This window comes from Propithecus coquereli, unplaced genomic scaffold (assembly GCF_000956105.1).
Source record: "Propithecus coquereli isolate 6110/MARCELLA unplaced genomic scaffold, Pcoq_1.0 Scaffold86, whole genome shotgun sequence".
Classification (NCBI taxonomy): domain Eukaryota; kingdom Metazoa; phylum Chordata; class Mammalia; order Primates; family Indriidae; genus Propithecus; species Propithecus coquereli.
The window spans coordinates 3,586,981-3,610,969 of record NW_012154840.1 but is presented as its reverse complement, the minus strand read 5'-3'; the positions used below and the strand labels follow the sequence as shown (position 1 = coordinate 3,610,969).

The 23,989-nt window shown below is 39.0% G+C and overlaps 1 protein-coding gene across 1 annotated transcript in view; it reads right to left on the bottom strand.

Moving 5' to 3' along the window:
* Positions 1-10,539: 10,539 nt before the first annotated feature.
* The window catches only part of ATRX (alpha thalassemia/mental retardation syndrome X-linked), a 251,279-nt gene continuing 237,829 nt past the window's right edge, over positions 10,540-23,989 (bottom strand). Inside the window, exons 31-35 of the mRNA XM_012664077.1 lie at positions 15,482-15,631; positions 14,488-14,613; positions 13,627-13,722; positions 12,999-13,127; positions 10,540-11,975 (exon numbers count right to left, since the gene is read on the bottom strand). Of these exons, the coding sequence (XP_012519531.1) occupies positions 11,697-11,975; positions 12,999-13,127; positions 13,627-13,722; positions 14,488-14,613; positions 15,482-15,631 (780 nt within the window). The 3' untranslated portion in view covers positions 10,540-11,696. The remainder of the gene's footprint in view (positions 11,976-12,998; positions 13,128-13,626; positions 13,723-14,487; positions 14,614-15,481; positions 15,632-23,989) is intronic.

The window sequence follows — 23,989 nt, the reverse complement described above, 5'->3', positions numbered from 1 at the left end:
ATTTTTACATAGTAGTCACCCAAAACCATGCAACTGACTGGCAAAGGAAACAACCACAAGTTCCTCCCACACTGAACCTCAAGGCATATCTAGATGGGGGAAGAAATCCTAAGCTAAAGAGGCTCAAATCCTCTGGCAGTTTTGATGACTTTTAGTAGTTTAATGGAGAAGAATGTATCATTACATTCCCTGTTATTTGAGCTGCTGTATGGTGGGGAGCAATCTAAGGAAATACAACATGGCTAGATTTGTGTTTCAATAAGACCCCTCTGCTGTAGTGCAAAAGATGATTGCAGTGTAGGTGGGGAGACCAATTAAGAAGCTCCTGCAGCTCCTCTTCCAGTCAGGAAGTGATCAGCGTTGGGTAGATGGAGGTTGACGGTTTTGGAGAGAGAAGAAATGATGGATAGAGAGAGATCTCTGAGGAGAAGGGAGGAACTTGGATCCATAGCACAGATGGAAGAATTCATTTATTGTTAGAAGGGAGACGCTAATACTGAAGCACAAGAAAAGGTGAAAGAAAAGGCAAATTTGTGAAGGGGACTGGGTGGAAAGGAGGTTGAGAGATTCTGACTTGATGCCTTGTAATTCTCAGCGAACTAGGAAGCAAGGTCATCTCCTAAGCATGGAAAGGAAGGTAGTAGGTAGCTTGATTCGGGACACTTAGAAGAGTTTCTAGGCAGCTGAGTTTAGAAATCATGACTTTGCTGTAGCTCCAGTCCACGGGGTTGTGGGATTTTTCCTTCTAAGAAAAAGTCATAGGATTTGGTAATTAGGATATCATCGTTTCCTGTCAAGAAAGTACCTTCTGTGGAGGAATATAAGCAGAGGGCATATTGCTGGGCCTAAGGGGTGAACAAGAGAGTAGGGGGAACTGCAGGCAGCAAGTACAGACCACACTTTCAAGAAGTTTGGCAGAAAAGAGAAAAGGGGAGATGGGGCCATGGCTTGAGAAGGAAGCAGAGAAGGGATATTTTGTGTTTGTTTTTAGGCCTAAAAGCAAAATTTTTAGATTTTGAGGCCTAAAAACGATGAATTGTACATACTCTTATGGAGGTGGCATAAAGTAGTGTTTGAGAGCACACGCTCTGTGCTCAAAGTGCCTGGGTTCAAATTCTGGTTTTGCCACTTGCCTTAGGCAAATCACTTATCCTCTCTGTGCCTCAGTTATTTCATCAGCAAAATGGAAAAAAATAAAGGATCTACCTCAGGATTGTTGCAAGTAATAAATGAGATAATGTTTGCAAAACACGTAGGACAGTAGCTGGCACATAGTGAGTGTTCAATATGTGTTAGATAGTATTATTTAAGCAAAAATTACACGCAAGATATGACTGAGTTTGTTTTGATTTTAGTAAACTTCTTTTCCTCATTGTAGAAGTGATATATATACCTTTTTTTTTTAAAAAAAGGTAGCTTTTGAAAAATTATACAAGCACTTCTTTGCTACAAAACCCCCCAGAAAATAAAGATAAGCAAAAAGAAGAAAACAAAAACAACTGGACCTCATTCCCTATCATCTTCAACATTCTGGTGTTTCTGGTGTATATCATTCCAGACTTTTTTCTATTTATCCAATAGCGGTTTTCAAATCGTGTTTCAGGGTGTGTGTGGGGGTGGGAGGGTACAACAGGGAGGCCTGGCAAATATTAATACTCCCACTGAGCTTTTGAGCTTTGTCTCTTGTGGTACCTGGAGTTAACTGCCCTAATACATTTGTTTTCCTGATTTCTCTTGACCCCACTCCCCTGGGGAAGCTCAGACCCACTATACTCTGGCCCAGCCCCTAGATCTGGGAACCCCAAAACACGAGAGACCTAGGCCCTCCATCTGCCTATAGGGGAGCTCAGACATCTTCCCTGACGCTCTGGTTCTAAGAATTCCCACTTTCTGGTCCCTGCTTAGATTGAAGATACTGTATCTCTGACTGCCTTAGAACTTCTCTCCTCTTGCTCCTTGAAGTGTGGTCCCTGGGCCTACAGCATCAACTTCACCTGGGAGCTTGTTAGAAATGCACATTCTTGGGCCTCACGCCAGACCTACTATATCAGAATCTAAAGTTTAATGAGCCCCCCAGGTGATTTGTGTGTTCATTAAACTTTGAGAAGCACTGGACCAGGTGATCTCTAAGAATACAAAGATATTCTAAAAGTGAAGATTTCGCTAAATGTTCTCGAACACCAGAAACTTTAAGGACTTTCTGAAGACTTTACCTTTCTTCAGAACATTCTGTTTTGTGGACTGAGCTGAGCTTGGTAAGTGAACATTAGCCCTGTGCCTTCCTTTGGGACCCCAGTGCATCCCATTCAAATGTTAAACATCTTTATCATCAAACTCAGCAGCCAGAGGGTGGAGCCAGGGAAAAGGCTGAATAACTCTGGTCCTAAGTGGGTAGGGGAGATCTGACTTTTTCTGAGTAGATAATGTCAAAGAATTTCCTCTCAGAAGAATGCCGGCCATGCAATGAGGGAACAAGTTCCCACCAGCAAGCACAAAGGGACAGCGTCTGCAGGATGGTTCTATAAACCACCCTAAGTTAAAGATGAGAAACTTCTATCAAAGATCACTCACCCACTGACATAAATTAAGTAGTTAATAAATAAAGGGGCCCTTGAGTATAAAGCAATTTTTTCGCTGCAACAAACCATATTATTTATTTTAAAAACCACGAACAGAAAATATGATCTTATTTCGTCAACATAATAGGGAATTACAAGGTGTACTTCAGTTTTTTGTTATGACCAATTAAGAAATAGGGACAGAAGGAAGAGAGAAGAGAGAAAGGGGAAGAGAAAGACAGACAAAGAGCACCAAAGAAAAAGACAGAAACAGACATACATATACATACAAGGACACAGAAACTGACTTTGATGGTATTGACATTGCCATAATGTTCTCATGTAGGATATGACTGCTAAGACATTCACTCACAAATTCATTAAACATTTATAGCTTACCTTTTCTGTGGCAGGTGCTGAAGATGTTAAAATTGAGCAGCATAGATGAGCTCCTGCCCTAAAAGCATTTACATATCTAGCAGGGGAGCAAGACATTATTTAAGTAATCGCGCAAATAACCATTTATATTAGTTTCCTGTTGCTACTGCAACAAATCACCACTAACATAGTGGCTTAAAACAATATCCATTTATTATCTTACAGTTCTGTTGGATAGAAATATGACACGAGCCTCGCTGGGCTAAAATCAAGCTGTCAGCAGAGCTAGGATCCTTTCTGGAGGCTCTAGGTGAGGATTCTTTTCCTTACCTTTCCAGCTTCGAGAGGCCACCCACATTCCCTGCCCATGGCACTCTTCCGCCGTCTTCAAAACCAACAATGTTGCATCTCTCTGAGCCTTTCTTACTTAATCTCATCTTCCTGTGACTCTCTTTCTGTCTCCCTTTTCCACGTTTTTTTTTTTTTTTTGAGACAGGATCTCACTCTGTCGCCAGGCTAGAGTGCAGTGGCGTCATCCTAGCTCACAGCAACCTCAAACTCCTGGGCTCAAGCGATCTTCCTGCCAAAGCCTCCTGAGTAGCTGGGACTACAGGTGAGCCACCACACCTGGCTAATTTTCCTATTTTTTGTAGAGATGTGGTCTCCCTGTTGCTCAGGCTGGTCTTGAACCCCTGGCCTCAAGCGATCCTCCTGTCTCAGTATCCCAAAGTGCTAGGATTACAGGCGTGAGCCACCACACCCAGTCCCCTTCCCTCTTTTAAGGACCCTGTGATTACATTTAGGCCCACCTAGATAATGCAGGAGAATCTCCCCATCTCAAGATCAGTTGATTAGTAACCGTAATTCCATCCGCAACCTTAATTCTCCTTTGCTATGTAAGGTAACATATTCACAGGTATTGGGGATTAGGACTTAGACATTTTTGAGAAGCCATTGTTGTGCCTATCACACCATTTAAATGCATTACAGCGACTATGGTTTAAATGGGGCTATGACCTTTTGTGCACAAGTACAGAGCACAGCATTTCCTGGAACTATCACAGTCTGAGTTCTGTTCTTTGCTGCCTACATTTGTTTGTGTTTGCTGTCTCCTCTGCCTGAGATGCTCTCCTCCTTAATCTCTACATACCTATATTCTAGTTATCTTTTAAGTCCTCATTCAAGTTGTTGCCTACATTTCATCAGGTGGAACAATGAACAATAAAACTCAATTCCGAGCCCTTAGGATTCTCAATTGGTGACTAACTGAACTTGTGAGGAAGCCACTGCATTAAAAATGAGTTCTAATATATTAAAACATATTTTACAGTATTTGTATTGGGTTTTTCAGACACTTCTGCTGGGATCACAAAAGGAAATGAAATGAGTAGTGCTACTGAAGAGGGACAGGAGAAAGTACCCTGAAAACGCCAAGGGGGAGTATTCTGTTTTTTAAGGCCTTGCTTAAAGTAAAAACAGACAAGTGAGAGCTGATATGCAAAAGAACAAAATGATAAGGTACTCTAAATTGTTTGCAAAAGGCTGGGATTAAATCATAGTTCAAGGAAGAGTTGTAGGCTTGTTCAACGGCAAAAACAGAATCAGACATGTGCTCTGAATCCTGCCTCTTCCAGTTAGTTGTGTGACAGTGGGCAAATAATTTATTTTAAACCTATTTCCTCATCTGTAAAACAGGAATAACAAAAAGTGACTGGCCACAGTGCCTGAAACATAATAGGCATTCAATAAATCGTGACCGCTGTGTGAGAGAAGATTCAGAGAGGTGAGGTAATTTGTCCAAGTTTACACAGATAGAACCAGGCCCCCAAATTCTAGCATAGCAAAACCATTTTGCTGTCTTTCAGTTCTTTGGAAATATGTCAACTATTCATGGTCCATGTGGCACATCTCTATAACTCAAGAATAGTCGACCTTATTCTGACAGAGATCACTGTGCTAACACAGAGCTTTGTATTTTGTTTTCTTGTGAATACATCATTTCTCATTTGAAATAAGGATTTTGAAGTACTTGGTGCATAAACTTGCCTGGTCTGAGGAAGGCTGAATGATTCTATTCTTGGCACTGGACAGTGCGATCCAGAAAGTAGAACAGAGTTTCTAGATCCCATTAGTCTAAACCATGCTGAGTGTGGTTAAAGAAGAATCTTTTAAACAAATTAAATATCCCTCTGAAGGAAAATCTGAAGCCAATGCTCTAGATGCCAAATTAAAGGCTTAGGGGATATGTCAGGGGGTCTTCCCGTTTTATAATTGTCACTCACACAAGAATGTTTCCCTTTCATTTTGGTTCGCAGACTCCTCCGCTTCCCACAAAGAGTTCTCATTTTAAAGCTTTGTTCAATACCAATTATTCTGAAAATTTGCTTAATGTGGTCTGGCAGATTGAAAAAAACGAATTGGAATTTAAATGTAACAGGAGGCATCTGAATGGAGTGGAATGAAAACTGGACTATGACGCTAAAAGACATGAGCACCATTAGGCATCTTTCCCCGTCTCTGGGCCTTTTTTTTTTTTTTCCTGATTGTAAAGGGCGAGGCCTGGGCTACAAGGTCTCTAGGACCCCTACCATCCCTAGCATTCTAAGATTCTACGAGTCCATTCCACCTCCACCCCCGCCCCACAAATAAGTATTAGAACAGAAGGGGTGTATGTTTATGGATGTGTGCGGTAGAGTTGGGGGAAAATCGTTAAGGGAGAAAAATCGCAGGCAGGCACTTCATTTGAGCTTAGCACATCCAGGAATAGTGTATGCACGATGTGGGAAGAGAGGGTGGAAAACTCGCTAATAGAATAAAATGTTTACTTTGCTAAGAAAGATAAGATCCAATCAAGCCTGCCTCACTAAAGCCTTTGAAGCATAACCTCTCCATGCTGCATTGTTGAAAACCTACTAAGAGTTGAGGATAAAGTAACAAGACCTCAGATGGTTATAAACCACGTTTCCCCCACTCCTTCTTAAGTTTGGTTTTGTTTTCATTGAAATGTATTCAGCAGGTTAGACACAGGCTTATACCCGCTTTGCTACTGGCGTGTGGGGACAAGCAGCTACAGAAAAAAATGATTACTATTAGTTTTCTTAGTTTTGTCACACGATTAGACTATAAAACCTTCACCTCAAAAGGTATTCCATGTGTTGTTACACAAGAGTCAACATAAACAAATACTGTCTCTTACACTCGCTATAAACTTTATCCATGCCAGACAATTTAAACATTGCTCTAATTTGGCTTTACAGCTATGGACAAAAGAATGGTAAATTACCAATTATTTGCTGAAAAGCGGACTTCACAAAAGCTGATTTATATTTTCCTTGCTGCTTTGTCATGTCCATAACCTAATCAGGCAACAAAGATACAACAATCAGATCCTTAAACATGTTTTCTCATTTTCTGCAATGAGTTCCAGAGGCCGTAAGGAACAGCTCTGGGAGTGCCTCTGGGCAAAAGATAAAGGAGGTTACAGCTAGTGGAAGTGGTAATTAGAGCCAATTACAACTTGACTTATCTGCTTTGTCATTAAAATGCTTGTCAGACCTCTCATTTTTCTAAACAGAGGAAAAGAAAAGGTATAGCTTAGTGGGGGAGAGGGTTAACCAAAGGGAAAGGATTTCTAATGCTGTTTACAAATTTACCCTGTAACCTTAGACAAACACATTGCCTTTTGGCTTCAGACTGCGCTTTGCTCACAGTTTAACTCGGAGCTGAAAGGGATTTAGGAATTCACCTTGTCCATTCCTCTGGCTTCTAGCAGGTAAGGTTATTATTAGAGTCCCATTTTTCAAATGAGACATGAAAGACCCAGAGAATTTAAGTAACTAAAATATGTTTTCTGCCTCCTTCTGCAATGGATTTGATTTTGGTCTCACTTTTAGTTTGTCATGAGAATACAATCGTTCTCTTATCTTCTCTCACAGATATGTTGTGTAGAGGTTAATACACAATAACCACAAAGTACTTTGAAAATACTAAGGGAAGCTTATAACATTACCAACAGAGATACTAGTATTTTGAATGGATGGGTCTCAAGGAAAAGGAATGGATTTAGCTCTTTGAAGAATTGCCTTAAGGAAAGAAATAGAATTACACTCAATGGACCAACTTCAATTTCTGCAAATAAGTTGATGGGTATAATTAGAAGTAACAAAAAATTGAGAAAGAACAGGAATTCTACTAATGGACATACCATTAAGTTTGAGAGAGAAATCATAATAAGTGAAATTTTGTGTGTAAAAATCAGATATCCTGAACTAAGTCAGGCTGCTTGGGGTAAAAGGAAATAACAAGTTTTCCTTACAAATACCATTTAAAAATTTCACTATCCTACATAAGCTCTTAAGATTTTTTTTCCTTTTGTCCTTAAAATTGTAGTCTGGCTACTGAATGCCTGGGACTCATTATCTTCCAGTCTCTTTCTTCGCCTTGCATTCGAACCCATTCAAATGACCACCACCGCTCCCCCACCCCATCCTAATCACCATCTTTATCTGCTCTCTTGAACACACCATCCACCTCACAAGCCCTTGTCATCCTTTAGATTGAATTACTTATTCAGGATTTCAAGGCCCTCCAATCAATTCACTCCAATCTAGTCTCTTTCCCAATCCTTCTCTACCTTTGTTCCCTTTCTTTCAATACTACACGTTTCTCTTCATATACCTGAAACAAATCCCATGGTTGCATCTGATAAGCAATCTCTCTACACTTTTCTTGAAAACCAACACATATTTGCTGTTGAGGACTATAGGGATGGGCCTGGGTATATTTAATAGGTAGACATCTCTTAGTATTCATCTGATACGTATAGCTAGAGATTACTGCCAAGCTCCCCCCTTTACACGTTGCTATCAGAGAAGGAAAGGGCACGATGCTCAGGAGCAGAATGTGGAGTGTTGTTCGTGATACGTTCTGAGTATTAAAGAGGGCTTGCCTGCGGTATTTTAGGATTTTTTTCGCCCTTCATTCCTTCAATTAAAGTTATATCCTTATTATCTTTAACAAAGGCCTCAATTTATATGTTCTCTTCCTTGGCGAAGGTGTGTGTGTAGTGGTCACTAAGAAAAGACAGATCTATAGAGAGCAAAGAGAAAGAATAATTCCCTTAGTTTAGTAGGCACAATGGTATCAGGAAGGTTATTCCAAAGAGGATGGCAGTACATATTGTAAGGGAATTTTACGGTAGCACATACCCTGAGGAGTAAATCTCTTGGAGGTGAGGCACTGCCCCATTATTAGATCCAACCCTAGTTTACAGTTTGGTTACCTGGCAGATATTGAGCTTAGACACAGTATATATTTTGGATTTTTAATTTTTATTCTCCTCGTATAATAGCATATATATATTTATAAAATGTTGCACAGATGAAAGCATTTCTGAAATGTGGTCACTCTTTTGGGATTGGCTCAGAATATAGCCTTGAAAAAAATCAATGGTGGAAAATGTTCTCTCTCTAAGGGTAGTTTTGATTTGTAGATAGCCAAAAGTCACTTGAGACTGGTAAAATAAGGCAGGCAACAACCCGAACATAAATTTTAGTGAAATAAGCATGTAAAAGGATCGACCTATTTTACTGTTAGATAAGTATCTACAGCCTCACAACATGCTACCCTCAAAGAAAACAATGGTTACTAGGACAGATAAGTATTTAATAAATGCTTTTAAAGTTTTGTTTGGGGCACATAAATATGGATCTGATTTTATGATAATAGAGGGAAATGAGCATAGCTAAGGGAAAACTACAAAATATTCAGCTTCTTTGGAGGCCAGGTAATAAGGTTTCCATCTACCTGCTATGGCTTCTGGATGATAAGCAGCTTTTGTATCAAGTATGGGCTGGTAGCCCTGCTTGACTTAAATGAGTGATACAGCTGTTGGGAAGCAGGAAATGGTGCTGGATTACACAGAGACAATCAAAACTAACACAGACACACACAGGCTTCCTGGTATGTAAATTCTTTTTGAGGTGAGATCTCCTTTTACAGAATTTTGTATATAACAGATTCAAAAACCAAATTTCTTGACCTCCCAATATTAAATAACTAAATGTGCAAAAGAACCACCATTAAATAGGACATCAAAAGCTATACATTTTCTATGAAACAGTATGTGCACAGATTTTCAAAGCTGTGAAAATGCAATAAAGAGCACAACACATTTTGGTCACTTTATTAAATGACATTAAATAGTTTTAAGTTTCAACTACTAAACAGCACTTTGAATGGTGAAAACACAGATAGTATATTGTCATACTTGAATGCTTTTCTTTAAAAACACAATTCCAGTCCTTATATATATTACAAAACAGCCTTAAAGGAAGAAGTGACACCTTTCTACAGTACTTAAGATACTCGATACAGAACTGAAAAGCAGTCTAACAGAAACAAAGGCAAGTCTTCACAGCTGTATGATTTCAGCAGCCAAAGCTGGATGATGGACTGAAACATTACTATACAACTGGGACAAAAACATATACAATATCACAATACTAAGCAAAAACGCTTTACACCCAAAGAAATAAAACAGGTTACAAAATGTGTAGAATTTAGCAGGCAAAACTGTATTACAAGCAACATTTTAAATCGTCATTTTTAAGCCATTGCAACTATTTAAAACATCTAAAACAAATATAAAAATGAGCCTTTTAGTATTTTATTGATGTGATTTTTTTGTCTTTAAATATTTGTTAAAGCTTGATGTTATACTCAAAGTACATATTATGTAGCTAAAATGCCAAGTGAGAAGAGTGTATGCAAAGTGGTCCAAGTTTTATTTCAAACTCTGATTTCCAATGAATCCTTCTAAATATTATTCGTTAAGTCATAATTTGATTCATGGTGAAAAAGGTTTAGAAAGTTGCCTGAAATGTTCACATCTATGTCTTTGAGTAAATAATTAGACCATGTTGAAAATTCTCAGGTCTAGTAAATCAGGTTTAAAGTATTCTGGACTTATAGAAATATCAACTGATTAACAGTTGGCCAGAGTGTACTGCCTTCAAATATTTTTCATAATTCTTGTCTTTTTCATGTTTCTAAACACACATCTGACCCCCCATTAAATAAATCTGATTACATGACTGGCACAATATCCAAATATACGGAATTTGTTAGTGATATCTCACCACGGGAAGGTAGGGGGGTGGATCTGCCAAACCTCACAAATTTTATATCACAAACCTAGTGTTCTTGGGATGTTTCACCACTAGTTATTCCAAGATAAAAATGGAAATCTCTTAATCATCCAAACAATTAAAAAACAGTTTTAGCTAATGTTAAAATCATTCTAAACCAGTGATTCCTAGAGCAAATTTTTTACCCAACTTTCTTTTTTTTCTGGAATTCTTTAACTATTTCCACTACCAATTACATCACCATTTCAAAAATGGTTTTGCCATATTGAGTTGACTCCCATAGTCAAAAACAATGTTTTTCTTCAAGAATTAAAGTAACCAAATTATACACGAATAAAATTATAGGTCATTTTTACAGACCTGGATTAAGAAAAAATGTAATGATTTTCTAGTAAAACTCATGAAAGGGTATTAGATGAACTAATTTTGATCAAAAAATTGCCTCACAGATCTAAACTAAAAAAATTTCATACTTTGAAACAATTTAAGAAAATGTAAGGAAATTGGGGGAAAAGAATATGATGATGAGAGAAAAGAGAGCACAGAAGCCAGTGATCCTTATCTTTAAGAGGAATTATTTCACAATACTGACAGTACTGGGAATCGTTAAAGCACATTCCTCATGTGAACTTAAAGTCAGCAATGGTTCTGCCATTTTGATGTTGTCATAAAACAGGGTGTGAATCTAACAACCACAACTTCAGCGTTAACCTCCTAAAATGCTAGAACTTGATTTTCTTAGTCCACATCCCACTGCCAGCAACAGGATGAAGCACTAGCACTGGCACCATGCAGTTAAGAGATGTGCTTTGTATTAGTGCCAGGAGAGAGAAAATTCGTGTGTGGAAGATAATCCACAACCCTGAAATTTTACCAGTAATTATTTCAGCGCATATAACTGAAAATAAAAAATGGCAGAAAGACTAAAGAAGAAAAAGGAATTCTCTTCTTAGGCTGTACTTAAGGCTGTTTATACAATGCTAAGATAACTGCAAGACTCCTCCAACTTTAGAGCAGTAGTATTTAAGAATATTGCACACAATTCTGTCAAAGATAACCTTTAGTTTCTAACTTTCAATCACAGAGATGATATAGCAGGAGCCCCATTTCAGACTTCAGTCAAAAGAACGTTGAAACCATTTCAATCACTTTAATCAAGAAATGGATTAAGTACAAAAGTATTTCATAACTTGAGGAATCAACTCTAAGAACTCAGCTGTGTGTTTTTATGTAAAGAATTAATATATAAATCTTTATTCTTTCTTAAATTTATTAATTTTATGACAATTTTATGGTTGCTAAAAGCAGGCATAAAAATTTAGAGAAGAAATCTGTGGAGCTGTTACTGTTATGGAAGGACTTGTTTTCACTGAAAACAATTTGAAATATCTTCTGTACTCAATGTGTGTAAGAAGATTCTAGGCAACATCACTGACAAATGTCAGGGAGAAATGGTACGCCCTATTTAAAAAAAAAATTAAACTAATATGGAAGATTGGCATTTAAAGGGACCAAACTATTTATACAGTTGAGTTCTGTTAAGTCATTGATTCCTAAAAAAATAAAAGATCTTTCTATGATTTTAACAATCCTTTATGCTTTTAGTGCAAAATCACATTGATTTCCCTTGGGAAGGTCCTGGATTTTTGCTTCGCATTGGGGGTGGTGCACGCTGTAATGGTGGTGGCTGCATACCACCAGCTACTGACTGATACATTCCTCTCATATCAATCTGCTGGTAGTTAGAAGGATTCATGATTAAATTTGGAGGCTTTGGCATCATGAGGTGACCCAGTGTTGCTTGTTGATAAGTCATTTGTTGCTGTTGCTGCTGATTGTACTGCTGCTGGAGCCTTCTGTTCATAAGTATTCGCTGAACACAGCTGATTAACTATAAAGAGAAAAGGGAGCTGTTACAAGTGCATGACCTGTCTCAAAGAAGCAAGTATCAAGTTTTGAGTTAAAATCAATTTGGTAAGGGGGTACCATACCAAAAGAAAAACACATTATTGTTATTACCATTACTAATTTGATGGCATTCACAGGACCATTACTGTAGAAACCAGTTAGTAACACCATTTAGGGCTAAATTCTCTTAATGACTTGACTATTGTATTGCAAGCAGCATTTAGGTTAGTTGCCATAGTAACCTGTCCTACACTGTGATTAGACTCAAGTATTAGTTACAGCACTTTTGGTCAAACCTCCTTTCTTTGCCATTCTTTTGAATATTTCACATGATGACAAATAAACATTTTAGTGACAAACACCAAAGGGAAAAGCACTTGCAGTAGGAATAATTCCTACCTGGAATGTCTCAAATTTCCTAAGATAATTTAAAACCATATAATTCTGCAGTGCTTTCTAAGTAAAATTCATGCCACAGAAATTGATTCCCTGGTGTCAAGAGTTGAAATTTCCCAGTGCAGGGCAGATGGCTGGCAAACAACTGTGCTGGGAAAGATGATCAAAGATCCTAGAATATGCTAGCCTTTGAAAGAATTATATAATTTAGTAGAAATTTATGATATATACCATCCCTAGTTCTACTTTTTATTCTTTAAATGCATTTACATGTATATACTTTTATTTAGAAGTTGTTTAGAAAAGGCAAGTGTGGTAAAAGTCTGGTAAAAATTTCTATTTAGATGCCCAGAATATATCAAAAACAAAATTACATGGAATAGATCCTATAAAAACTTCAAGGAGACTCATTTGGGAAGCTGTTGCTCCTTTGTAACAGACATTGCCTTTAGCTTACATTACTTGGTTTTTGACAAATTTTCTTCCAGAATAATCAATGACCATCCCATCCCTCCATAAGGGAGATGGTTATTGACACATCTGTCACACAAACTCGTTATTATAAATTCAAGAAAATTAAACATAACCTAGAGATACTCAGAATTCTTACCATCTGTTGTTTTGTCAACACATCATTGTAGATTGCTTCTCTTCGTTTAACATCAAGCTCCTGGCTGGCTTGTCTACTTAATGCTAATGCCTGTACTTGGGCCTCTGAAAGATTCACGTTTTCCTTCCACTAAAAGAAAAATTTTCTGTTTACTCTTTATTACTGTACAATTGAGGAAAAATAATTAAGGTGCTTAAAGATACTCAGGATTTTACAAGTTCCCCCGACCCCTTATCCTTTATTTTTTTCTAAAGAAAACAGTGATGGAGAAGCAGGGTGCTAAGTTGTCTATTGTTGTATATGGGCTGGCTATCTCTGGAATGAAACAACTGTTTGGATTTAATTTGTACAACTGGTAATTAAAGTATGTTTATGTAAGCAATGCATACATTTCTATGCCTGATTTCTCAATTCTTAGATTTTATCCATTTCTCTTTTGTGCCAACATCTATGTAAAATTGCTGGGTTACAGCTTGGCACTATTATCCAATTTACTAGTATTTTACTAATGCAAATTAAGTTATAAGAAGTAAAGCAAATAAAAATAACAATTAAAAATTAAAACAAACAGTGGGCCAGGGAGGACACAAGTTGAAGGCTGAAATGAGACAACTGCCGATTAGCTTACTACAGCTGAAATGATATCTTCAAGAGGCTGAATCCTCACTGCTGTCACACTATTTGTTGCTTCCACAACTTTTTCTCTTCCTTGATTAATGAGGTCCTAGAAGAGTGAAAGAAATAAGTTATACCGGACAGAAAGAAGCACAGTTTTAAAATATAGGGGTCTTTCCTCTTGCCAATTTATTGCACTTGGATATAAAACTCTTTAAATAATGGAAGAGAAGAGCAAAATCCAGCATCACTAAAGTGCAATAAAACTCATCACTGCCAAGAGGGTCTTATCAGAAGATAAAAGTTTGAATTTTAATACACTGATAATTTAATGATTTAAATGAGCCCATAGGCACATTTTAAAAAGGAAGCCATGGATTCAATTAAGTTATTAAATTATTGGTATAATAAAACCCAGTGTTTCCTCTTTAATTCATAATTGAGTCTAGCTTTAAAAAATTAATTATTTCATAATACTGGGTATAATCATCTATTTAATGGTACATCTACACTGCATTAGAATATAAATTAATGCATTTATCTTACTTTCAAATACTAAGCAAGCAATTTGTTTATTCCAAATATTTTATAACTGAAGAAAGTGCTATTTCCCTAGCCAGTCAGCTGCCCTATTGTTCCTTAATTAAACTAATTCAAACTACATTAATTCAAGGTCTGATTTCTCTTGTGCTATGAACAAACATTTTACTATATGTTGGTTTAAAAAGGTCAAAAAATAAAAGTAAAATCTCTTGGTCTATTCAGAGGTAATCTTTTGGAGAATGTGATATTCCTGCATAGGGAAGCCTCAACAACAAGGCACTTGAAATTGCCTTTAATTTATGTTAAACTACTTTTGTACTTCACAACTTACCTCCAGCTGTTGATTACTCATTGCTGACAGGGCTCCCAAATTAAAAGGAATATAAGGAGTTTGAGCATTGAAAGTGACAGGGGGTAAATTGGTCCCAGTTGGGATGTTGAAACGCATGGTCAGTCCCTAAAAACAAAAAATTATGCACTTTTCACATTGTGATTTAAAACTTGAAATTCTACATCACCTACTGGTTTAGAAAAGAATCCACATTCTCAAATCTAGGAAATTATTAACACTCTTCCACACACAAACAAAACATCTTTTTCACCCGAAACCAAGATCTTATTACACAGAAAGCTTTAACCCCCTAAAGGTGTACTTTTTTTTCCCTGATAATTCCCACAGAATGGGGCAATTCACAGAATTCTGATGAGACTCCTAACATCACATTAACATTAAAGACATTTGGTACAATGAGGTAGGAGTTTAAAAAGGATTCAGGTATTAGGATAAGGTTTCTTACGCTCAGGCACATTTTTGCTCAAGTGAGTTGGTGTTTAAAACAGACATGGAATTATTTTCAATAAAGTTGCTGTTGGAAATTGGCATTAATGTCTAATAATGGAATATTTTTGTGTTCTGATAATCAGCCCAAATTTAGAATTCATGGTACACACGTTGAAGCAACATTGACTCCCACCTCCAAACTCTAAGCTCCCATATGTTTGTTACTACAGAGAGGGTGTTGATGGGAGTCAAGTAATGCTAAATATATAGCTTCCCACTCAATTCTCTATTCAGCAAGTGCTAAGCAGAAATGGGGTTACATTCTTTAAGTGTAAAATATTATTTTGTTCTCTCCTTTTTTTCCCTCCCACTATACCACCAAAGACAACCAAAGACAATAAACAGATTCTTATAATTGGGGACTCTCTGTTCCTAAAGACCCACTATTATATATATTATTACTTGTTTCAAATGTGACCCTTTTCCTCCTCACTGCTCACTCAAACAAATAACATAAAAACAAAAAGCATTTTGACTGAACTACCTTCTTCTCTGCTTCATACTCAGCCCAAGCTGCTTTTCTTTCTTCTTCAGTCAACTCTTCTTCTTCTTTGTGGTCCAAAAGAGAATCATGTTCATGATATCCTACAATGTGTTCTTTATGTATCTGAAGAAGTTCTGCAAGTATGGTGTCCTGTTTAGAGTGGTTGAAATAATAGAGAATTATTTTCTTCCTCAGGATTTTCTCTCCACAGTTTTATGGCCAATTGTTAGTCTAGAAACTGACTACTACACATATTTCTGATATATATGATAAATTACCTAGAAAACAGCCACAAAACATGGACCATTAGCCTCTTTTGTAAGAATTTCATGTTTATACAGCATGTATTAGGGATTCAATTTTTTAAAATTACCATTTATCAGCTTTCAAGGTCTTTCCTCCCAATTTAAAAGACTTTCATATACATTTTGTTTTGTGCTTATTTTTGAGTTGATAAATGCAAATATAAGTCTGCTTAAGTTAGTGACTACATTGGATGCCTGTGCTAAAAATCTGGGCTACTCTGCCTTATACATAACAAACAACTTTATTTAAACACTCACTTTAGCTACCAACCACTATACCAACAAAAAATGAATCTCATATAATCTAAATAGTTACAGGACAGTTTAACTGGAACATATAGACTTTATATTCCAATTACAGGAAGTCAAATATAAATTATACTGTAAACTATCTGCTATGCATTTTTCAATTTATTATCATAGTGTCCTTCTAAAGAAATTATGGTATCTTAAGTCAATCTCTTAAGGTTAAAAGCTTAAATATTGGGATTATTTATATACTCAGCAAGAACACTAAACTTCTGCTCTGTATAATTATGAATGTGAGAGTGAGACACAGAGAGAGATTGAGGTGGGGGTGGTTAAGGTAAATCACGAAGCTGGGCGCGGTGGCTCACGCCTATAATACTAGCACTCTGGAAGGCCAAGGCGGGAGGATCGCTTGAGCCCGGGAGTCTGAGGTTGCAGTGAGCTAGGATGATGCCACTGTACTCTACCCAGGGTGACAGACCAAGATTCTGTCTTTAAAAAAAAAAAAAAAAGTAAACCACGGATATATTACTTACAATAAAAAATTTAAAATATTCACAAGGATTTTCCATAGCTTTTCACAAATGCCCCTAGAGTATACTTTCTAAATTGAGTATGAATTTAGGAAAGGAACATAATTACAGATCAAATGAAGGCAAATGAGATATATAGCACATTAAATTCACAAAGCCCACATTTGAAAAGAATTATGTCTTTATATATTCAACTACACCTAGAGTATACAATCCAAAAAATGGTAGGAACTCAAATGTCTTAAATAACTGAAGATGAAAAACTCAAATTGTGAGGCCCTAAGTTTTGTTCTGTACAATAGCAAATGCTGACACTAATTCTAAATAGTCTGATATTTAATATTACGTGAACAACTTTTTTATCTTGGTACCCCAATAAACATTTAAAATAATTCCTTCCTTTTGTGAAGGAAAAGGGACTGATTTTGTTAATAGATATGGCTGTAATTGGGACTTTATAATTCATTCTGAAATGCAAGTATGTGCTATTTACTTTGTTGAAAATAGAAAACATTAAAAGATCATACAAAGCAAGAGGGCTAAATAAAGTCTGCTGGTAGAATACATAGATACTAACAGATTCAGGTCCTTTGAAATGTTAACTAAATACTTCTCTCATAGATCAGTGTTAGAAATCTGCCATCAAAGCTGACTTCTCTGGCCTATGCCACATATGACAGGTTTATCACCACAAGATTGATCACCAAAGGCCAGAGTTATTGACCAGGCAGGCAGAGATAGGCCAGTCTGCATTAATTCATTCTAATCATGTGTAACTCCTATGTCCACCTACCCCCCACAAAGTATAATTTGAGAGAGATAAAATAATAAAATAGCAAAAACAAAGACAATGTGATCATCTCAACAGATGCTGAAAAAGCATTTGACAAAATTCGCCACGCTTCACAATAAAAAAAAAAACTCAACAAACTAGGCACAGAAGGAACACATCTCAAAATTATAAAAGCCATATATGACAAACACATAGTCAACACTATGCTGAATGGGGAAAAGTTGAAAACATTCCCACTAAAACCTGGAACGAAACAAGGATGCCCACTGTCATCACTTCTATTCAACATGGTGCTGGAAGTCCTAGCCAGAGCAATCGGACAAGAGAAAGAAATACACGGTATCCAAATTGGGAAAGAGGAGGTCAAATTATTGCTCTTGGCCGACGATGTGATTTTGTATCTAGAAAACACTGTAGATTCTACCAAGAGTCTCCTGGAATTGATAAATAAATTAATCAATGTACATAAATCAGTAGTATTTCTTTTTTTTTTTTTTGAGACAGAGTCTCACTCTGTTGCCTGGGCTAGAGTGCCGTGGAGTCAGCCTAGCTCACAGCAACCTCAAACTCCTGGGCTCAGGTGATCCTCTTGCCCCAGCCTCCCGGGTAGCTGGGACTACAGGCACACACCACCGTGTCCAGCTAATTTTTTCTATTTTTAGTTGTTTGGCTAATTTCTTTCTATTTTTAGTAGAGATGGGGTCTCGCTCTTGCTCAGGCTGGTCTCGAACTCCTGAGCTCAAGCAATCCTCCCGACTCGGCCTCCCAGAGTGTTAGGATTACAGGCGTGAGCTACCGCACCTGGCCAGTAGTATTTCTATATACCAATAATAGTCAAGCTGAGAGTCAAATCAAAGACCCAATACTATTCACAATAGCTACAAAGAAAATAAAACGCATAGGAATATACTCAACCACGGAGGTGAAAGATCCCTACAAGGAGAACTACGAAACACTGAGGAAAGAAATTGCAGAGGACACAAAGGGAAAAACATATAATGCTCATGGACCGGTAGGATCAACATTGTTAAAATGTCCATACTACCCAAAGTGATTTACAGATTCAATGCAATCCCCATCAAAATACCAATGTCATATTTCATAGATCTAGAAAAATATAATTCTACACTTTGTTTGGAACCAGAAAAGAGCCCGAATAGCCAAACCAATCTTAAGCAAAAAGAACAAATCTGCAGGTATCACATTACCAGACCTCAAACTTTACTACAAGGCTATAGTAACCAAAACAGCATGGTATTGGTACAAAAACAGAGACATAGAATAATGGAAAAGAACAGAGAACCCAGATATAAAACTATCTACCTACAGCCAACTGATCTTTGACAAAGCAGACAACAAAACACAGTGGGGAAAAGAAGCTCTATTCAATCAATGGTGGTGGGAAAATTGGATAGCCACATGCAGAAGAATGAAACAAGACCCCCACCTCTCACTACTCATAAAAATTAATTCGAGATGGATAAAAGACTTAAGTGTAAGGCATGAAACCATGAGAATTCTAGAAGAAAATGTATATCAACCTAGGCAAAGAATTTATGACTAAGACTCCAATGGCAATCACAGCAACAATAATAGATAAATGGGATTTGATTAAACTAAAAAGCCTCACCACAGCTAAGGAAATAACCAACAGAGCAAACAGACAACCTACATAATGGGAGAAAATATTTGCAAACTATACATCTGATAAAGGGCTAATAGCCACAATCTACAAAGAACTCAAGCAAATCAGCAAGAAAAAAGCAAACAACCCCATTAAAAAGTGGGCAAAAGACATGAACAGAAGCTTTTCAAAGGAAGATAGACAAATGGCCAATAAATATAGGAAAAAAGACTCAATATCACTAATCAGGGAAATGCAAAATAAAACCACAATGAGATATTTTTACCCCTGTTAGAATGGATTTTATTAGAAAGTCCAAAAACAATAGATGCTAGTGTGGATGCAGAGAGAAAGAACACTTATACATTGTTGGTGGGACTACAAATTACTACAACCTCTGTGGAAAACAGTGTGGAGATTCTGCAAAGAACTAAAACCAGATTAACCATTCAATCGAGCAATCCCACTACTGGGTATCTACCCAAAGGAAAAGAAGTCATTTTATCAAAAAGATACCTGCACTCAAATGTTTATTGCAGCACAACTGACAATTGCAAAGAGGTGGAATCAACTCAAGTGCCCCTCACTTCATGAGTGGATTAACAAAATGTGGCATGTGTATACCATAGAGTACCACTCAGCCATAAAAAAGGATGACCTAATGCCTTTTGCAACTATTTGGGTGGAACTGGAAACCATTTTCCTAAGTGAAGTATCTCAAGAATGGAAAAACAAACACCACATATACTCACAATTAAATTGGAACTAACCGGTGAGCACACATGTGCACAGAGGGAAGTAAAACTCAGTGGAAATCCAGCAGGGAGAGGGGGAAGGAGGGGAGGGGCACCAACCTACCTAATGAGGAGATCGGGCAAGATGGCTGAACAGAGACATCACTTGCTGGACTGTCCAGGAGAGAAGGAAGGGTTTCGGATAGGGGAGACGGGAGAGGGGATGCAGCGCAGGTGAATTTCAGTGAGAGAAGTGCCAGACCCTGCCAGGGACCTCTTGAAGGAAAATTGCAAAGCAGAGAAGGAAGAAGATAAAGCAAAACAGGTACCAGTGAGGACCAAATCCAGGGAGGCTCAGAGCCCAGCAAAGGGGTGACGAGGGCTGCCCTTCTATCTCTCACAATCCTTCGGTGATCAGCGGGATACCAAGTTACTAAGAAGCTTTTCCACCCAAGCAAACCCAAACACTGCAGCAACCACAGAATTATGGGGAGAACTTGTGATCCCAGAGCTTGGACACTCCGTGAAGGGTTCCCCTCGAAGGAGACTGACCTGAGAGGCCGGAGAGGAGGCTTATTTCCATTCAGACTCTTACCTCTCTCCCTCTCCCCCACCCACTGCAACTGGGGGAAGTTTGAGCTGAGAATTTGGTTAGCAGCCCTGTCCCCCCAGCTGGTGCATCTGACATTCTTAAGTTTCCACCAAGAAGGGGGCCCATGCCTCTCCCCTTGTGGACATGCACCAGATCCGGGAGGCCCATCTGGGAGCTCCCTGCCCACCAGCATTTCACAGAGATACACACCAGTCAGATATGCAGGCCACATCCCGTGCTCCCAGGATTCGAGTAGGTCTCTCAGGAAAATGGGAGCAGGGAAGGTTTAGGAGCTGGACTTGGGAGTCAAAGGAGCCCACAGGGGCAGAACTGACAGGAGAAAACTGTGGGGGTCTGAGATGTGGCAAACTGGGGAAGTACCCATCCCTCCAACAAACAGGAAGGCCCTAGGTCCTCTGGTGGGAGAGATCCCAGCCCATGGAGCCATAATAATAGAGTGCGGTGCACTCTGGTGGGGAGGATCCCAGCCTGTGGCACCACAGCAACTGAATGCAGCCCATTCGGGGCCCAAAGGCAGGGGCAATGCAAGAGGGACAGAATCCACTCCCCACAGCCAGCCAGGCAAGTACAGACCCTCCCTCACAAGCGGATTTTCTGGCTTGGAGAGCCAGCCTTGACCCTCCTCCCAGTTGCTCCCCCTAGTGGCTGGGGAGATGACCTCTGAGCCCTGCAGATGCTTTGCAAAGCCTACTAGACTTGCACAACCTAGACACACTTAGCCCCTCCACCCACCTCTGCTATGGGGGAGATCTAGCAAACCCCTAGGAGCTACAAGTCCCCTCCCAAAGCCCGGGGCATTTAAGTGCTCAACCTGAGGGACTAGAGCTTATCACAAGCACAAAAGAATACCCCTGCAGTTTGCTCTCTTCGGCAAGTATCACTCACTGACAGGGAGAACTCCATAGCTCATTACGGTATTTACCAACTCAGTCAAATAGGGTGTGCATGATTCTTACAGCATCACCCACCATCTCAGAGATTAAGCTGGGGGTACCAATAGAATTCACACTGCTTTGAAGAGGGCAAGACAGCTGCATAGAAGCAACCCGAGGGGACACTGCTTTTCAGGAGAGAAACAAAAGTTATGAGCAACTTGATCTTTGAGGAGTCTCCATCCTCCACTGCAGACCTCTGGGCTGATTGGGGAGCTGCTCGGAGTCTGTGCAGAGACATTTCACCAGTAAGCAGGTGCAGCAAAGAGGCGGTGCATTTCAATCCCAGGTTTCTGCAACCGACACCATCCTGACTGTTCTGGTGCACAGAGCCAGGCCTGCTGAGTACCCAGCCTCCCAGCAATAGCCTTTGCATCACCAAGCCAGGGAGGGAACAGACACTCCCCTGTGTAGTACCTTGTGGCAGGGGCTAAGCATGCCTCCTCCCCAGCATGGGAGCTAAACATGTGGGAGGCCCAGATGCCACAGGCACCACCTGGGAAGCCTGGGCGACTACATCAGTGGGTTCTAGGTGCAAGGGGAGAACCTGGGCCAAACCTATGCAGACCCTAGGCCATTGAGACCATGCCACAGGGCATGAGCAGTTCCCACACTGGTGGAACAGCCCCACATAAGGGTGGCTCTGCCCCCGAAATCCCCAGAGCCGGCTCTGAAACTCTTGCTGTACCCGAGTCCAAGGCTCTGCCCCTGTAGCTCCAGGGCCCCTCTCTGGGGCTGCGATTCCACTCCTGAGACTCTAAAATTGTGCGTGGACCCCAAGACCCCACTACTGAGTCCACACCACTTCCACTGGGCCACCAGAACCTCCCCAAGGTCAAACATTTCACTCAGGACCCCCCAGCCCTGAGCAGCCATCACTCCTGGACTTGGTTTGAGAGAGTCCCCAGCAAAGAAGAAAAGGTTCCTTGCAATCCTATTAACCCAGAGCTGAGAGAAGGGAAGCCAAATGAGAAGAAACCAGCAAAAGAACCCTGGCAACATGAAAAAACAAAACAGTTCGACACCCCCAAGAGAACACAACGGAGCTAGAGTGGTGGACCCCAACCACAAGGAAATTGCCAAAATGACAGAAATGGAATTCAGAATACGGATGGCAAATATGATGAGTAGAATTGAAGACAAAGTTGAAAACCAACAAATAGAAGCTAAAAAAATTTTCAGGAGATTAATGAAAAAAATGAAAAAGTCACTGGAGAGCTAGATAGCATTAGAAAGGATATAACAGAACTTGAAGAAATGAAAGAGTCATTTAGCAAATTTCAAAAAGCTTTAACAACAGGCTACACCAAGAAGAAAGAATCTCAGAGCTTGAAGACAAGGCTCTCTAGATAACCCAGTCATTCAAAGAGGCAGAGAAGACTTTAAAAAATGTCTGAGCAATCACAGAAAGATATGGGATTATGTGACATGAACTAACAGTTGAATTATAGGTATCCCTGAGGGTGAAGAAAGAACTAAAAGCATGGAAAACCTATTTGAGGAAATTATTGAGGAAAACTTCCCTGGTATTGCCAGAAATTCAGACATACAGATACAAGATGGACATTGAAAACCAGGCGGATTCATAGCAAACAGGTCATCTTCAAGACACATGGTAATCAACTTGGCCAAAGGTCAAAATAAAGGAAAAAATTCTGCAAGCATCAAGACAAAAGCATTAAATAACCTACAAAAGAAAACCCACCAGACTAACTGCAGATTTCTCAGTGGAAACTTTGTGAGCCAGAAAGGATTGGGGCCCCATCTTCAATGGACTTAAAATGAACAACTGCCAGCCTAGAAATTTGTATCGTGTAAAACTAAGTTTCACAACTGACAGAGAAATTAAGTCTTTTTCAGTAAAGCAAAGACTGAGGGAATTTGCCATGACCAGATCTGCCTTGCACAAAATACTAAGAACAGCACTATATGCAAATCAGCGCAACAGATACCCACCCCAGTGTAAATTCACCTAAAAAAAAAAAAAGACCCAAACTCATAACTCCTATAAAACAATAGAACAAGAGGTAAAACAAAGCAATAAGGGAATACCCAACGGATGAACGGACCAACATCCTACATATCAATGCTGTCAATCAATGTTAACAGCCTGAATGTACCTGTCAAAAGATAGACTGGCTGAATGGATGCAAAAACACAACCCAAGTGTCTCCTGTCTCCAGGAAATACATCTAAATCACAAGGGCACACACAGAAACAATGTGAAAGGATGGAAAAAAGCATTCCACACAAATGGAGAATAAGAGAACAGGAGTAGCTATTATCATATCAAGTAAAATTGACTTTAAGCCAACAAAAGTAAAGAAAGACAAACTGGGTCATTACATAATGGTAAAGGGAGCTATGCAACAAGAAGACATAACAATCCTAAATATGTATGTGCCCAACACAGGAGCTCCGAGACAAATAAAGCAAATTTTACTAGAGCTAAGCAAAGAAATAAGTAGCACCATCATAATTGCTGGGGACCTCAACAGCCCACTGTCAGAGCGACAAATCATCAAAGCAAAATAAATAAATAAATAAACAATGGACTTAAACCAAACTCTAAATCAAATGGACCTAACAGACATTCACGGAACATTCTACCCCCAAACTACAGAATATACATTCTTCTCAGCAGCACATGGGACATTTTCCAAGATTGATCATATCTTAGGCCACAAAACAGGTCTCAACAACTTCAAAAAAATCAAAATCACAC